Raw genomic sequence first — 18,812 nt, forward strand, 5'->3', positions numbered from 1 at the left:
CAATTCAGATTAGATAGCGTTTATAACCGATTATGTGTCTTTAGTTGAAAGTAGAAGCGCTGGATGACGCACTTAAAGGTCTTAAAACGTCATATGCTTCTATATAAACCGTTATCATGCTGAATTGTAAGAACGTGGACGAAATATTCGTTCCAAATTTACAGAAGTTTGTCCGTCAGATCTTCATCACGGTGTAGAATCGCATTCACCTCCAAGGTTGATTGCATTATGTGGCAATCTGTCTCCATAAGATAACATTCACAGTGAAGATAATAATATTCAATATAATATGCATTCGGACTTACTAGAGGTAGTATGCTTATTCGGTGTGTTGGTGAATCATGAGGTGGCAATTTTGAGTCCTATTGAGAAGAAAGATTACATATTGGCTCTAATCTGTCAAGTGATATTACTAATAGATACTGTTCGTTCTACAGTGTTCGGTTTGAAACGTGTTTCTTCACACATCCCGGATAAAAATTGAAAGAATATTTGTATTTATTTATTTGGCAGGTAAATATATTTATAAACTTCAAGTACAGATATCAAAATACTTTTGATTATCGTCAAAATTAAAATTAAACACACAAACTGGTTTATAGTATATTAATACAGGGACATCATTTTATTTGTACCAATATTTTTAATATTAACCTGCCTATACCTTTGGATTAACGGTTGAAAACAGAAAACACCGTTTGCTACCCCTTCCACGAACGGAGTTCGATGATATTGATGTAAAATACAAACAAATCACTTTAATAGGTATAGGAGGGGAGAAAAATAGTTCGTCCATTTACGTAAACTGGGAAATGTCGCAAATTTGAGTTTGATAATTTTCATTAGGTTTTTGTTTAATCAAAATAGAATACAGTATTAACAATATGTGTTTTTACTCACGAACTGAGTTATCCATGCGAACGTATTCATTATGCAGTGCATATTATACTGTCTACAGCACATTAGCGTACAATATAGAGAATGAAGTTAAATTGAAAAATAATCATAATATGGATATTTAAACACATTTTTGAAAATGGTGGCCGTTCATTTCCATACGGGCTTTTTTCTTTTGTGCATATTATCACACTATAGACTATTGCATCTAATTCCAATTACCAGTTTCGTCCTTCGTACTAGTAACTCATGCTGAACTAATTCTGTATCTAGTCCATAAAAGAGTATCTTACGTACTGTAAATTCAATCTTCACTTCTGCCCGATCCGATAAGATAAAATTACTCAGACATGCTATCTACTGTCCGTTCAAGTAATTATGTCGCAGGATCGTAGAAAGAGGGGAAGTCACGTGACAGTTAATTACTTAACGAGGTCCTTTTATTTAAGTTATTTCAAACAGTTGTATAATATTACAACAGAAATTAATGTTTTCGGAAAAGAGCCAAGACAGCCCAGCCACTAGCTTTACAGAGGAGCGAGTAAAGGTAGGGGGGAGGGGGAAATCGGGATGCGACGTAGGCAAACGGACGACAGTACCTGTGCGAAAATGTGATTCAATATTGAAAGCTCTTTCGTTACTGGAAAATGCGAATATATTTCTGAAACGTACTACACTCACAAACTCAGTACTATATGCGAACTTGGTTCTCTGTGGAAGACAGTTGGAACTTCATTAGTAGAATGGATGGGAGTGAAGTCCATACAAAAACTCAGGTACAATAAAGATTGAAGTAAAAATAAAATGATGTCCCTGTATATCTATTTGTGTATTGAGGTTTATCCTAAACTATTTGATGGATTATCCTCATTTTCATTACTTACAACAGTAAATTAAATGTAATCATTTATATGAAAAAATTGTTTTACTTTAAATATAATATACACAGTAATTATTCAGTCGAAATCGACTTAATTTATTTTTAAGTCTCCTTCTTACACAATATAAAGTTATAAATGATATGATATAGTTCATATGTTCCCAAAAATGTTCATGTCATACTAATTATTTCTATCGCAAGGAAAGAATCGACTTCTGGATTTTATAGCACTTAAAAATCCACCCTCGGCTGGATCAGAAGGCTCAAACAGTGACAATTTTTTCTGAATGCGAAATGACTATTCCTTTAAAATGCCGCACAACACACCCACCTGAGAGATATGTAATCCTTCTATCAGGTATTCCAGTTACTTTCAGATTCACCACAATGAGATGAAGGAAAACCATCTCATTTCGATCTTCATATAGCAGTGCCTTCGCTATTTGTATAGTATTTAAGCTTACTCGCTGAATTTATACTATTCTATTTTAAAATGACTATTACTACTTTTGACCAAAAAACGGTACGAAACGATGTCTTTCAACCAATCATGGCTGCTTATCGCACAATTTTATCGCGTCCCTAGCATTTGTTTAATTTTATCGCTTCCCTAACATTTGTTTGCTTTTATCACTACCCTAGCATTTATTTATTTGTTTGCCAACATTTCAAACTGCATTGGTCTGAACGTCAAAAAACAGAAAATTACAAACCACTCCAGTCGATGCTCAGCAGTTTCAAATATGACTCGCATTAGCATTCAAGAACAAGAATTAATGAAGATCATTGGTGATAGCTATGCATCTTCCCTGAAACCCTATTTACAAATAAATGAAGAGCACAGTTCGGAAATCCTGAATAAGTTGAGAAATACACCATGTACATCAACGAGTTCCACTTTTTTTTTACGCATACGTCCAATATAACATCAACTGAACCACCAACCACTAAAACATTCAAATGTGAAAGCCGTACTTTCAATAATTGTTTCTTTTAAAATTAGCCTATTCATGTTTATTTTTTATTTCATCATCCTTAATTAAAACTTTTCTAACACTTGTTTATATTATTTAGCTTCTGCTATATGATATTATGGATAGTCACGTATCAGAGATTGTTTAATACTAACTAATTGTAAGATTTATTGAAAATCATCTGTCAAGTTACGTTGATTACTGGGATTTGGATAATTGAAGTGGAATGCAACTGTTTTAATAAAAATGAAACTGAATCAACAAAGCCTTCTTGACTAGTAACCGTCCACAGATTTCAATGAAGATTCCATAGTTGGCACAACTGATAACAAGAAAACAGCTAAACATAACACACTACTGCCATCTAGCGTAATATTTGTAATTTAGAGATGGTACAATAATACATTTGAAGACAGTTGTATTTTCGTAAGTCAATTAATAGGCCTACTTTATTATACTAGGAGTACTTTCATTACTTCTAATCTTTATATACTTTTTTCTAATCGTGTAGCTAATAGTCAATTAAATCCCACTCGAGTTTATATTTATCGATAAAATCAAAACCTCTAGCGAGATTACTGTTGATAAGATTAATATTTTGCATTACCTTACATTCAGAAGATAACTGAAAATAAGTAAATAACTGTCGTCGTGGACAGCTCCTTTTGCAAAACTTTACATAAAATAGCTGATTTTCAACATACAATACAGAGAGTTCCTATGCAGAATGACCACTGATGTTCCGTCAGCGACAGTAGTGTGGAGCGCTTGTCCCGAGGATGCTAAGCTTCTAGAGGCCAGAGTGGGACTGGTCTACGTAGGGAAATGTGCACGGACCTGTCCGTACGCCGGCACACGACCGCTCGCCTCCCGCCAACAGTCTTCGTTAGGTAGATATTGAAGAGGCTAAGCTGTTGATAAAGCGTCGTAAAATAACCTACTAAAATAAAAAAATATTGAAGAGGGACCGATCTTCATAGGAACTCTGCGTATATTGAATGTGTACCCAGTGGCGGTGCGTCAATAAGATCACAAGAGCACGTGAACACCTTGTTTCCATTAATGCACGACTAGTTTTATTATTTAATACCGCATTGGTGTAGTGGGGATGTATAATATCAGGATCGAGTATTTTAAACTTCCCGCATCTTGCATAAACTTCTTATGTAAACTTGGCAACATCCGTTCACGTACAAGCCGTGCTCTTTTCAAGAAGGTTACAGAAAATTCACGCATGCGCGGGAGAAAATTGTCTTTCGCTGGCCGCTTATGACTCGTCAAGAGCACAAAGCATTAATGAACAGTGAATCGTGCACACCTGTGGAGTAACGGTCAGCGCGTCTGGCCGCGAAACCAGGTGGCCCGGGTTCGAATCCCGGTCAGGGCAAGTTACCTGGTTAAGGTTTTTTCCGGGGTTTTCCCTCAACCCAATACGAGCAAATGCTGGGTAACTTTCGGTGCTGGACCCCAGACTCATTTCTCCAGCATTATCACCTTCATTTCACTCAGACGCTAAATAACCTAGATATTGATACAGCGTCGTAAAGTAACCAAATAAAATAAATAAATAAAAAATAAACAGTGAATCTATCCTACAGGTGTCAGGTGCATCGATGCCTATCGTTTACGTGATCTCGGGGAGGAAATTTAATTAGTCTGTATTGTAGCCTGCAGGTGTCAGCATCTTACTGTTGGAACATTTACTTTAGGTGGATGTCTGTACAGTGCTGCTACAAGAGTGTAGTTTGTGAATTACTATACTTCAGTGTCGGCATATAGCATAGTTTGGCTTTCAAAGACGTGCTGGCTGAATGTGATGGTGGTATGAATTTAAATATCTGTATAGTGGTGTATATTATTTAAGAATAATATTTACTGGCATGTACAGTATTTATAGTAATCAATCTATGCGAATGGGATTACAGTACTGGTATAGGCTATAGTGTATCAGTGTGTTGTGAATCAAAATATGTTACTGAACACACGCCTATTAATTTTTAACAAAAGTAAGCAATGAACTCTGTTCAAGTAATTTTGAAGAGTAAAGAACTGGGTAAACTGGCTTACCAGGAAAAATTGGAAATAAAAAGACTAGATTTCATTATGATTATTATTATTGTTATTATTATTATTATTATTATTATTATTATTATTATTATTATATGTTGTTTTGAATTTATATACAGTTTTTTCGACAGTGAAACATTGGAATCATGACATTTCATATTAGGCTAAAAACGTACGATTTAAAATTATCTTCGATTTTGGAACACAAAATTGTGAACACACATAATATTTTATCACGAGCCGCCACTGTGTGTACCTTTTACATTACACTGTTTATTTCAGTGTCGCTGGTCTACAACATGGAGGTTAAAGCTCCTAGTTGGCTTAATGCAGAGTTACTACAAACAGCCCTGAAATCTGCAAGTGACGCTGATGTAAACGTGATTTCTTTCGAAGTGAAAAGTGCAACAGCTGCCGGAGACAATTATGCAAGCGACATGTTCAGAGTGACAGTCTACTACACTCAAGGAGATGTTGCAAAGAACACATCGCTTGTCATAAAGGCAGTCAAACAATTTCACGATGTGAATCAGGTACCAAAAACAGTCTAGATTAAGAGTACTCCACTATACAAAGTAATTCATGAAGTTGTATATCACGGAACTTAAGTCCATAGGCCTACCATACTCATACAAAATACAAGTAATATAAAGAAACAAAACTTGTTTAAAATGATAGTAATGTAATAGTAAATTTCTTCTTCTTCAATGATTTTGTGTTATATATAATTTTAATCATTAACTTAATCTACCACACACAAAGCTAAATGCTACATCAATAGAATATTCTGAAACCGTTAAGAATCTTGGTTTCTTTATGGACAGTGACCTAAATTGGAATAGTCGGGTAACATACATATGTAAGAAAATATTCTCGTTGCTCCATTCTTTAAACCACATGAGAAAATTTCTACCATTTACTCTAGAAAAGATTCTTATTCAGACGCTAGTGACGCCTCATTTTGATTATTGCTACTCCTTGCTGACAAATGTAACCCATTACCTATCTGAGAGATTGCAGTGTGCTCATAATGTGTGTACAAGATTCATCTGCAATACGCGCAAATTCGATCACGTAACACCACCCCTCGAGCTTCTAACACTGGTTCGCCTGAAGGAACGAAGAATCATGCGTTCATTGATACTGTTAAACTCTTACATACCTCTACTCCTACTTACCTAGCAGCACGTTTTCAGTTTCTCGCAACAGTACGGAATCAGAATCAAATATTTCTTCCTGTCCCTCATCATAGAACGTCATTATATTCATCCTCCTATACAGTATGATTACCTCGTCTTTGTAACTGTCTATCCAGTAACATCAGGATTCAAAATTAAGTTAGAAACGCACTGTTTTGTCTAGCGAAATATATCATTACTAAGTTACTAGATATGTCGATTACAGCCTCTGTATAAGCACATATTATTGTATTTCTTATTTACATTATTAATATAGACCTTCAGCTTTGTTCAATAATATTGTTATTAAGTTACTAGATATGTCGATTACAATTTTTATGTTTTTGTATTATTTTTTTTATTTTGTGTTACTGTCATTGTAAATGTTCTTGTTGGAATCAATGTTATTAATTTGTTCTTACGGCGTGGAAGAGAATCCCTGATGGCATTAACACCACCAGAATAAATAAATTTATTATTATTCATCTTGATTACACAGCTTTTAACACTGTATCACTTTGGAATATGTATTATATGACTTTATTGTGTTAAATTCTATCGTACCTGGTTTAGATGTTTCGACCTATTATGGGTCATCCTCAGAACTGGTCGTTGTTGGTCTTGGCGCCTCTTGTTTTTTGTTTCCTGTGAAGGTGTGTTTGTGTGGTGTAATGTGGAGTCAAAGAATGTATGTGTTCTGAAATTGAGTTGTGTGTTGAGGATTTCATTGGGGTGTGTTTTTGTGTGTCTGTATATTTCATATTGTTCTAGTGTGTTTAGTTTCTGGCTTTTTGGTTGGATGTGTAGTATTTCCATGTCTGTGTAGGTGTGGTTAGCATTTGTGATGTGTTCTGCATATGTGGAGGTGTTTTGTAATTCTGTTATGGCTGTGATGTGTTGTTTGCAACGTGTTTGAAATAATCTACATGTCTGTCCTATGTAGAAGTTGTTGCAGGTGTTACGTTTGAGTTTGTATACGCCTGTGTGGTTGTATTTGTTTGTTTGTGTTGTTTGTGTGTTGAGATGTTTTTGTAGAGTGTTATTTGTTCTTTATGCGATGTTGTAATTTAATTTCTTGAATGAGGTTGCAATCTTGTATGTGTTTTTGTTTTCGTATGTTAATGTGATGTATTTTTTATGTTCTTGTGCTTGTGTTGTATTCTTATGTTTTTTGTGATTATATGTTGTCTTACGTATTATGTTGTCTATTATGTTGGGGGTTGTATCCGTTTTCTTGTGCTATGTATTTGATTGTGTTTAGCTCTTTGTTGTGATCTTGTAGGTTCATTGGTATGTTGAGTAGTCTGTGCACCATTGTTCGGAATGCAGCTTGTTTGTGTTGTGTTGGTTGGTTGGATGTGTTGTGTATGTGTGTTGTTGTTGTGGGTTTTCTGTATACTTTGAATGTGTGTTTGTTGTCTACTTATTATTATTATTATTATTATTATTATTATTATTATTATTATTATTATTATTATTAATTTGACATGAATAAAATCTATGAAGAACAACATTTCTTTTTTCAGATGGTATCAGAGGGTAAAGCGTTTGACAGAGAAATAAAAGCGTTCACCCATATTCTACCAGCAATTCATCGTTTGTTGAGGGATATTTTCCCTCGAGAGTTCCAACCATTAGGAGCGAAGTTACATTACTGTTATAAAGGGCCTTCAGCTTGCGCCCTTGTACTGGAAGACCTGAAAGACAGTGGATTTAAAATGGCTGAAAGAACACGTGGTTTGGATATGAGCCATTCGCTTCTGGTAATGAAGTATATAGGCCGCTACCATGCCGCTTCTATTGCTTTGCATGAAAAAGAACCGGAAAAGTTTCAAGTCTTTACGGAAAGTATATTCAGTGCTGAGAGTAAGGAAACTATGGAGAACTTGTTCAATGCAACTATGAGGAATGTGGCCAGAGAGGTAGAGAAGTGGCCCGACTATAACGAGAGATTCGCTAGCAAGCTTCACAAGTTAGCAGATGACGCTTATATGTTGTATGTTAATGCACTGAAAAGAGATGAGGAAGAGTTTAATGTTCTCTGTCATGGAGATCTTTGGTTGAATAACATGATGTTTCGTTATTCTGAAGAAACAGGAGAAGTCGTTGATGTGAGGTAAGAACATTTTCTCCTCTTTCTTCTAGTTTTCTCCTTTTTTTTTCCTAATAACATGTATTCTTATATTTTTCTCCCGGTTCTCTTTTCATTTCCTTCGTCTTTGTATTTTTTTATCTTAGAATAAATGAATACTCGAATGTACAGTTCCAGAAAAAAATGGTCAGACTCTTAAAGCTCCTTACAGAGCACGATTCACACCACAACGATTTAACAACGGTTTTCAACTCAGCATTATGTGAATACTATTACAGGAAGGTATTTCACAACTAACGTATGTATGTATCCAATGCCTACCCACTTCACTATACGTGATTCGGGTTTTCCGCAAAATACGGATAAATCGCAGGACTGTGACTTATTTTCTAGTTGCACTCCTATTCGGCGGACCACGCTGTACATGATATGTATCTGTGGAGAGCTGTGTCGTGTATTAGGGTACTAGGGTGAGTGTAGGGGAGAGTTGGGTAGTATCGGACATCGGGTAATATCGGACAGTGACTTTCTTTCATCTACCACCAGATGATAGTACCTGAACGACATGGTTACGTTTCTGTGATGTCGCATACAGAAATGTAACCACGTTATTCAGGTACTACCATCTGGTGGTAGATGAAAGAAACTCACTGTCCGATATTACCCGATGTCCGATACTACCCAACTCTCCCCTATGTGTAAGTACAGAATGAGTGATGATAATGATGATGATGATGATGACGATGATGATGACGATCATGATGATGAGGAAGAGAGAAGGGGAAACCCGGTGGCGACACGTAGCCTACTCCTGTCGAATAGCACCAAGGGGACCGCCAGGCTTAACGTCCCAGTCTGACGGACGAATCACTATCAAGTGACACATGCCTTCTCTTCATATGCACTGCGGAGAGACTTGGGATTTAACTCAGGCATATTGGTGCACAATCTAGAGATTAGAAGTTGTGCATCGCGTCTCTCCTAGTCCCAAGGTAGAAATTTTATATGAAAATATATGACCCCGCCGGGAATCGAACTCTAGTCTGGCGGCAGACAAGCTATCACAGATCTAACTCGGTGGACCTCACAACTAATGTAAAAAGTACGAAATTAATCTGAAAATTATATCAAATTACTGCCTATTAAGAGCCATTATTAAACAAACACGATGAGTACAACTCCGATTATGACAATTCATCCAGGCATCCCGATAGCTCTGTATTAGCATGCTTGCTCGCAGACTACATAGTTCAGGTCTCATTTCTAGCTACAACTCGAGTTAATTTCATTCGATAAATCTATTCTAGCGATAACAACTTTCTGAAAAATTTTGTAGGTTACACAGAGTAAATTTACTGGTTGATTTAATAGCTAAGTATTAAATATATACCAGTAGATATTAATTGGCTTTTATTTGTATTCTGTCAAGTGCCTTGTCCGCATGGGTAGAGCCAAAACATTTCATTCGATAAATCTATTCTAGCGATAACAACTTTCTGAAAACTTTTGTAGGTTACACAGAGTAAATTTACTTACTTACTTACTTACAAATGGCTTTTAAGGAACCCGAAGGTTCATTGCCGCCCTCACATAAGCCCGCCAGCGGTCCCTATCCTGTGCAAGATTAATCCAGTCTCTATCATCATACCCCACCTCCCTCAAATCCATTTTAATATTATCCTCCCATCTACGTCTCGGCCTCCCTAAAGGTCTTTTTCCCTCCGGTCTCCCAACTAACACTCTATATGCATTTCTGGATTCGCCCATACGTGCTACATGCCCTGCCCATCTCAAACGTCTGGATTTAATGTTCCTAATTATGTCAGGTGAAGAATACAATGCGTGCAGTTCTGTGTTGTGTAACTTTCTCCATTCTCCTGTAACTTCATCCCGCTTAGCCCCAAATATTTTCCTTAGCACCTTATTCTCAAACACCCTGAACCTATGTTCCTCTCTCAGAGTGAGAGTCCAAGTTTCACAACCATACAGAAGAACCGGTAATATAACTGTTTTATAAATTCTAACTTTCAGATTTTTGGACAGCAGACTGGATGATAAGAGCTTCTCAACCGAATAATAACACGCATTTCCCATATTTATTCTGCGTTTAATTTCCTCCCGAGTGTAATTTATATTTGTTACTGTTGCTCCAAGATATTTGAATTTTTCCACCTCTTCGAAGGATAAATCTCCAATTTTTATATTTCCATTTCGTACAATATTCTGGTCACGAGACATAATCATATACTTTGTCTTTTCGGGATTTACTTCCAAACCGATCGCTCTACTTGCTTCAAGTAAAATTTCCGTGTTTTCCCTAATCGTTTGTGTATTTTCTCCTAACATATTCACGTCATCCGCATAGACAAGAAGCTGATGTAACCCGTTCAATTCCAAACCCTGCCTGTTATCCTGAACTTTCCTAATGGCATATTCTAGAGCGAAGTTAAAAAGTAAAGGTGATAGTGCATCTCCTTGCTTTAGCCCGCAGTGAATTGGAAAAGCATCAGATAGAAACTGACCTATACGGACTCTGCTGTACGTTTCACTGAGACACATTTTAATTAATCGAACTAGTTTCTTGGGAATACCAAATTCAATAAGAATATCATATAATACTTCCCTCTTAACCGAGTCATAAGCCTTTTTGAAATCTATGAATAACTGATGTACTGTACCCTTATACTCCCATTTTTTCTCCATTATCTGTCGAATACAAAAAATCTGATCAATAGTCGATCTATTACGCCGAAAACCGCACTGATGATCCCCAATAACTTCATCTACGTACGGAGTTAATCTTCTCAAAAGAATATTGGACAACATTTTGTACGACGTCAACAAAAGTGATATTCCTCGAAAGTTACCACAGTTGGTTTTGTCCCCCTTTTTAAAAATAGGTACAATTATGGACTCCTTCCATTGTTCTGGTACAATTTCCTTTTCCGAAATAGCAAGTACAAGTTTATAAATTTCGCTATATAATGCACTCCCACCCTCTTGTATTAATTCTGCTGGAATTTGATCGATACCTGGAGACTTGTACTTTTTCAGATTTTCTATCGCAATTTCGACTTCTGTAAGCGTGGGTTCGGGTATAAATGGCTCAGCAGTTTGTATTTCAATTTCGTCCCGATCATTTCTATTTGGCCTATGTACATTTAGTAGTTGCGTAAAATAGTTTTTCCATCTGTTTAGGATTGATGGAGAGTCTGCAAGCAAGTCACCATTCTCATCCTTGATAACGTTTACTCTTGGCTGATATCCGTTCTTAAATTCCTTTATACCCTTATATAAATCTCGAATGTTTTTATTCTTACTATTTGTTTCTACCTCATTCAGTTTTTCCTTCAAGTAACCTCTCTTTTTATTCCTAAGTGTACGACTTGCTTCCCGTCTTTCATTGAAATAATTATCTCTCTTCTCCTCAACTGGATCCTGTAAGAATTTCAATTTTGCCTGTTTCCTTCTTTCTACTACCATGCAACAATCTTCATCAAACCACGGTTTCTTTTTCTTAGTTTCATAATAACCTATGCTCTGCTCAGCTGCAATTTTGATACTATCTCTGATATTTTCCCACACGCTATTAACATCTAATTCTTTCTCAACTTCGTCGGAACTTTCTAAAGTGGCAAACCTATTCGAAATTTCGACCTGATAATTTTGCTTAGCTTCCTCGTCCTTTAATTTCAAAATATTGAATTTAGTAATATTAACTTGTTGCTCTACTCGCTTGGCTACTGATAATCTTTCTCTTAATTCTCCAATCACCAAATAATGGTCAGAATTACAGTCTGCACCCCTGAAAGTTCGAATATCTACTATACTAGTATGTCTCCGTTTATCTATCAAGATGTGATCTATTTGGTTGTGTGTCAATCCATCTGGAGAAGTCCAAGTATATTTATGTATATCCTTATGGGGGAATGTTGTACTTTTGACAATTAAATTTTTCGATGTGGCAAAGTTGACTAATCTAATTCCATTGTCACTACTAATTGCGTGTAGGCTCTCTTTTCCATGGTCTAAAAATATCCTCCCGTCCTACTTTAGCATTGAAATCCCCCAATAAAATTTTCATGTGATATCTAGGGAACTGATCAAAAGTATGTTCCAATTCCTCATAGAAGCTATTCTTTATATGGTCGTCTTTCTCTTCTGTAGAGGCGTGAGCATTTATAACTATGATGTCGCACCATCTACTCTTAAGTACTAAATATGATAACCTGTCACTGATAAATTCGACCTTTTTTACTGCTGATTTTATTCTTTTATGAACAAAGAATCCTGTTCCTAATTGGTGATTATTGTTTCCTTCCCCATAATACAACAAGTAATCTCCTATTTGTGATATGCCATTCCCATCTAACCTAACCTCTTGTACTCCTACGAAGTCTATTCTATATCTAGCTAGTTCTTTTGCTACTAATGTTACCCCTCCTGTTCTATAAAGACTAGTTACGTTCCAAGTGCCAAATCTCAAATCCTTATTCCTTTGCTGTGGTCGTGCCAGAGAATCAGTCCTATTCAGAGGCTTATTATAGGGATACGTAACAAACTGTTTTTTACGGTGATGGGTTGTTAGCCCTTCGCCCAACCCCCAAGCTGGAGGACCACCCCTTATCGGCTGTCCACGACTGCTTATTCAATATATTCGCAGCTACCCTCCATATCTGGAGGCCGTCTCCTCTATCCGCAACCTGAGGACGCGCCATGCCGTGGTGATAGGGACCCACAATACATGGGAGTAAATTTACTGGTTGATTTAATAGCTAAGTATTAAATATATACCAGTAGATATTAATTGGCTTTTATTTGTATTCTGTCAAGTGCCTTGTCCGCATGGGTAGAGCCAAAACAATTTATGATATTAAAAAGTTATTTTGCTTTGTATGGAAATTTGCACGAACTTTACTACAGATTGGATGTCTTCCTTTATATTTACCTGCATTTGCACGGCTGGTTTTCAGTAGAATTAATCTAAATTGACCCAATTAGCTACATCTCCAAAACTGAACCCCCTTATTCGTCATGTCTGTCGCTATCTCACCGGTATATGTAAAAAAAAAAAAAAAAAAAAAAAAGGTCTATTGACATACCGATATCCTACCGTACTTCTTTCGGCTTTTCTAATTTTGGCGTTCAGTTCTTCTGCCAAAGAAACCTTTGTCTTAGAATTCACTCAGAAGACTCAGGTTTCACTAATGATTCAAGACATTGGTCATCGAGTTCGAACTATTGTTACAGCTGATCGTAATTAGGTGTCGTCCGAAGCTCAACTGTTGCTTGTCAGTTGCGAGGAATTTAATAGTCCCACTAAGGTTCAATTTGAGATCCTTTACGCAAAATAAAATTTAAAAATGAAATGAATCTTCTCTATTTGCTATGGCGTAACTCCGTAACAGTATAGTGCCTATGTCAAGCGGTCAAAACTAAGTATTGTTGGCTTCTCCGGAGAACACGAACGGAAGGAATGGGACCTTCAAGACTGTGGCTGTTGATAATGATAAACATTACTCTGATAAGCATCGCAGGAGCCGGGCTATTACCCATGCCGGAAACTATAGAAACAATAACAATATGGAGATTAATTGATACGAATTATTTTAATAAAGTGACAATTAATAATAATTCCATAATCTAGTATGAATTATAAATAAATTAACTTTTCATTTCCTAAGCACAAGAGCAATCACCCATAACTGATGAAATCTGTATATTTGTTAATGAATAGTATCGTTATTGCATTACATAATGTAAACATTCATATCATTAACATACTTCCCCCTGCCATTTCATCCCGCGCTCTTCATATTCTGAGTAATAAAATATAAGCTACCTTTCTATTGCTGTATGTTAGGAAGATAGGTAGGTAGTTCGGAAGAAATATTCTGCTTTTTTAACGTATAGGGGAATGAATAGACTGCATAATGCCAGCACGTGATATTTGGATAGATTGTGCGAAATCACAAACACATGCATAATTATTAATTTTTTTTAAATTTACATAAAATATCCAGACTTAGAAGTAAGTGCCTAAAAACAATATTGATACATTCTATTGTATTCTATTCTATATGAACAGTCAATGGATATAAAAGAAACGGGACAGACATTTTTAAGTTAAACAGTTGAAACAATTAAATATCGTAACAGTAACTGATATAACGGATGTACACGATTCTTCTTGCTCTACGAGAATTTTATTAAATAATTTACAAACTCTTCTTAACAAAATTTTGACCAGTGTATGGGACCGGTGCTCAACCAGTATTGCAATGAATTTTGGAATCTACGCTAGGTAGCGCAGTCAAATATCGAAAAGCAGCTATAACGGCTGAGGAGATCATCTTGTTGACCATACAATGTCCTCGTACTGGTTGGATGACCGTTCGCCTCTGCTGAGGCATATGAGCGTGATGTTAGCAGTCTGTTGGTCGGCCTTAGCCCTTCATGATCTGTCGCCTCACGGATTGTTTACGGAATTGTCAAACTCACACGCGAAATTCAGTGTCATTTTATTTTATAAAGCTACATGAAAACATCGTATCTTTTACTAGAAGACAAGTATTCAGCGCTTGCTGGCAGTTCTTTTGTGGATATTTTCTTTTTTGGGGTGGGGATTGACGATTTTTCAGCGAAATTAATTTCCAGTGCTGTTCTAGATATTGAGTATGGCAGTAATATACAGGGCGATTCACAAGGATTTACCGTCCCTTACGGAGCTTATTTCCGAAGTCATACTGAGCAAAAAAAAAGTCATATAAACATTTATCCTAATCTCAATATTTTCAGAATTACACTAATTTGAAGTAGATTGTAAAATACCATTATTCTTGAGTTTTAAGGGTAAAAGAATATTACAGATAAATAATGAACTATTCAGGAGTGTCATTTTTTTAATTAGCTAGTATTCTGAAGCCAAAAGTGTGTTATGAATTCTATAGTTGCTTCGTACAGATTTTTTTTTTTTTTTTCAATTTTTAACCATAAAATTACATTTTCTTATTCATTTATCACAACAATTGTTACACATCACGCCACTTCTGTAAATTCTTTAAGACTGTACATTAGGATGCTTAATTAATCTTTAAATAATAAAATTCCTAAAGTCGTACGATTTGTAACGATTTTTGGGTTAATTGCGTAAGAATGATGTCATTTTTAGTTAAAAATTCAAAAATAAAATCTGTACAAAGTAATTATTAACAACACAATTTTAGCTTCAGAACACTAGTCAATTAAAGAAATGACACTTCTGAATAGTTCATTTTCTATTAGAAATATGTTTTACCCTTAAAACTAAAAAAAAAAGGTATTTTGTTAACAACTTCAAATTAATGTAACTTTGAAAATATTTTGATTAGGAAAAATATTTATGTGACGTTTTGCTCAGAATGTCTTCGGAAATAAGCTCCGTAAGTGATGGTAAATCCTCGTTGATCACCCTGTAGTTGCTTCAAAAGTGAGTAGCGGTAACGAATCCCTCAGAATGATCATTTGATCGCTTCGTCTAGAAACTGAAGCAATTAATTTAAACAGAAGTAACTCAGAATATACCAATCACTGAGAATATCTCAACCAATCGCAATCATGTCATGCTTTATCAAATGCAATGGTTATCTAGCGTCTGAGCGAAATGAATGTAATAAACCCAGCGAAATAAATCTAGGGGCCAGCATTTGCTCTTAATGGGTTGAGGGAAAACCCCGGAAAAAACCTGAACCAGGTAAATTATCCCAAACAGGATTTGAATCCGGATCCACTTCTGTCATAATCAGATTTGCTCTCAGTTACTCCACAGCGGCGGACGGAAAAATAATAACTGTTCTTGTTGATGTTATAAGTGTTTGTAACTTTGGATAGACATTAACAACTGCGTATTTAATTTTTAGGTTCGTCGACTACCAAATATGCCACTGGACTTCTCCTGCCATTGACCTGCAGTACTTCTTCCACACCAGTTTGTCATCTGATCTCATTGACAAACAACATATTCTTGTACAAGAGTACTACAACAGTCTGGTAGATGCGTTAACAAAGTTGGGATACAAACACTTCCAACCGACAATGAGTCAACTGGAGAAACAACTGGAAAAAAGGGGTCTATATGGGTTGCTCACTTCTTGCACAATACTTCCTATTACTTTGGCCGACAGAAGCAACGTCCCTGACTTGATGAAAATTCTCACTAAAGAGAATGAAGTTCATCTCAGTGAAGTTTACATGTCGGTCATGAGAAAATTCTTGCCCGTGTTCGAAAAGAGAGGTTGTATATAAATATAGAACAATTTTACTTTACCCCGGGCCAACTTCATCATCGATGATCTAGTATGCTTGCTTTGCTCCGAGGTAAACTATCGTAGATTTAAGCCCAGTCAAAGAAAATTATAGATTAATAGCAGATAAGTTAAAAGTACGACTTGAATAAAATTAGACGGAGAAATAAAGGCGTTATCCAATTTTATTTTATCTATTTCATGTAGTCTCTTTACAGCTGGATAAAAAAAATATTACAAAATTCTTGTTGAAGCCTGACTTTCCTCCGCTCCTTTCTGACTACGACAGGTTTTATGGAGGTCTCTGGCCGAAAAGTAATGGGAACATGTTCAAAATGTCACTTGTCGACAGTTGTCTGTATGTAACGATGTACCGTTGTGTTTAGATAGCTTGGCCTGTGTTATGCGCGAACATTTGAGTAGGAATGATGTGGATTGAATCAGTTTCTGAGCATATTCAGTGGGGCAGGTGGGGGAAGAGGGAGAACTGCATGCATGCTGACGTAAGTTATAGCTAGGCCTATAATGAAAAACATTAATAACCAAATGTGAGAATTTATACCACAACATGATCATAGGTTAGTTGTGCTTATACTGTCGTTACATCATGAATGACGTGAAGCCTCAGGTATGGTCAGGTTACAACTGAGATGTGTTTTGTATCGTAGCAATTGAATGGGAATATGAATCTTGTGCGTAGGGTTCAGCGTTGTGCTCCAGCAATTGGTTTGTTTACATTGCACTGTGATTCGTTGATTGGTTAATCACATAAAGCTACAATCTCACTCTGCTTATATCACTGCATTGCTAGCTACGCTCACTATCTCTTTCAACAGCAAACACTCTATGCATAACCTTGCAGACTGTGTGGGTAAATTGGTATCTTCATTAATCACATACCTGCACTTCATGGGCGATCACAGTGTTTTTTCCACTCAACTGCTAACCAAACACTCGTAATAAATATTTTATAAAAATCTTTGTCAAAGAACTTTGATAGTGTAATAGCAGCCCGGAAAAACCTTCATTATATAGGAACAGCAGCGAACTTCTGCCTAAGCAAACTAGGCAGCTGCCTAATGCTCTAACTTCGAGGGGGTACCGGCCAAGAATAATAATAATAATAATAATAATAATAATAATAATAATAATAATAATAATAATAGTGGTATTAGTGCTATTTGCTGTGGCAAAATTTTCGCGTGTCAATAAATCTTGTTGTAAATTGTTGTTTAGTCAACTGTCCGAAGACAGATTTGAACCTCATAAATGACACCAATGAGTCATCACTCAAGAAGCAACTAAGCCAGGGTTGCCATCTCATTTCCCCCTTCATTGCATTCATTGATGACTAGTAACATATTTCACTAATCAGATGTAAACAAACAATTGTTCTTCCTCTGACATATATGCGTTGTACTACTGTTCATTAATTACTAGCTGAAAGTACCCGGCGTTGCCCGGGTTTTCCTTTCTGCTTCTATTTTTAATTAAACTGGTTATTAAATTTTCGGAAATCTCGGAAACCTAACTATACACAACCAAAACGAATTGTCTTTACTAAGCTTTCCTCGCCCATAAAGATGATTCTTTACTTAACGTCACTTACATGAATTAATGAACTCCTTAGCCAAATGCCTGCCAGGGTTAACTCAATTTAAAACAGTTGTAAATCAGGCACCGAAAAGAAAACATTTCATCATGTGCCTGACGTTACACTGTTGTTTTAAATTTATTTATTTATTTATTTATTTGTTTTTATTTATTTATTTATTTATTTATTTATTTATTTTTATTTATTTTATTTATTTATTCTGGTGTAGTTAAGGCCATTAGACCTTCTCTTCCGCACCACCAGAAATACAAATAAAGTAATAGAAAAATCAAACTATAAACAAAGTAAAACCCAACGAAAATATAATTTCTTCTCCTATTTCTGATCAGTTTCAGCATTGAATCAATATATACATATATAATTTAATTTATATTGGAAGATTTTTTTACCTCTTGAACGCTGTACACCCACTTATATCATACCCAGTTTTTTTAATATAACTTGAAACTATATCTCATAAATTCAGAACATATTATGTTAATTCTAATTTTACACACAGAATACAGATACAATATAAACTCGCAATAAATCATTTTTAACATAAAGACTAATATTCTGAGAAACGTATAGGCCTACCGGTATTTTAGAAATTAAGAGATTTTTATTTCCACAACGCTTAACATACTAAATTTTCAACGTGAACAACAATATTTTAAGAATTAATACAATGTTATTTTCAGTAGGCTTATGTACATTCACATACTACATTAGCAACATGACAGAAATATCATTGAATTGCTTGTTGATATGTGTAAAAATCTTTTTTTTTTTCACTTCTTGTATAAAATATAGTTGAGGATGTGGAAAACACGCAGTTTTTAAGTTAA

General features: G+C 35.7%; 1 protein-coding gene across 1 annotated transcript; it reads left to right on the top strand.

The window, feature by feature from the left end:
- The first annotated feature begins 296 nt into the window (after positions 1-296).
- On the top strand, positions 297-18,068 carry LOC138705993 (uncharacterized). Its single transcript, XM_069834858.1, has 4 exons — positions 297-513; positions 5,101-5,351; positions 7,523-8,112; positions 15,987-18,068. Exons 2-4 carry the CDS (start codon positions 5,118-5,120, stop codon positions 16,369-16,371), a joined length of 1,209 nt encoding a protein of 402 aa, XP_069690959.1. The 5' UTR covers positions 297-513; positions 5,101-5,117; the 3' UTR covers positions 16,372-18,068.
- Positions 18,069-18,812: the final 744 nt, after the last annotated feature.

The sequence above is a fragment of the Periplaneta americana genome, chromosome 9, assembly GCF_040183065.1.
Source record: "Periplaneta americana isolate PAMFEO1 chromosome 9, P.americana_PAMFEO1_priV1, whole genome shotgun sequence".
NCBI lineage: Eukaryota > Metazoa > Arthropoda > Insecta > Blattodea > Blattidae > Periplaneta > Periplaneta americana.

What these genes read in the sequence shown, in the direction of transcription:
- LOC138705993 (XM_069834858.1), top strand. Translation starts at nt 5,118, where the DNA reads ATGGAGGTTAAAGCTCCTAGTTGGCTTAATGCAGAGTTACTACAAACA. An exon ending in AATTTCACGATGTGAATCAG is followed by an intron (nt 5,352 to 7,522) that starts GTACCAAAAACA and finishes TTCTTTTTTCAG; the next exon opens with ATGGTATCAGAGGGTAAAGC. An exon ending in GGAGAAGTCGTTGATGTGAG is followed by an intron (nt 8,113 to 15,986) that starts GTAAGAACATTT and finishes TTTAATTTTTAG; the next exon opens with GTTCGTCGACTACCAAATAT.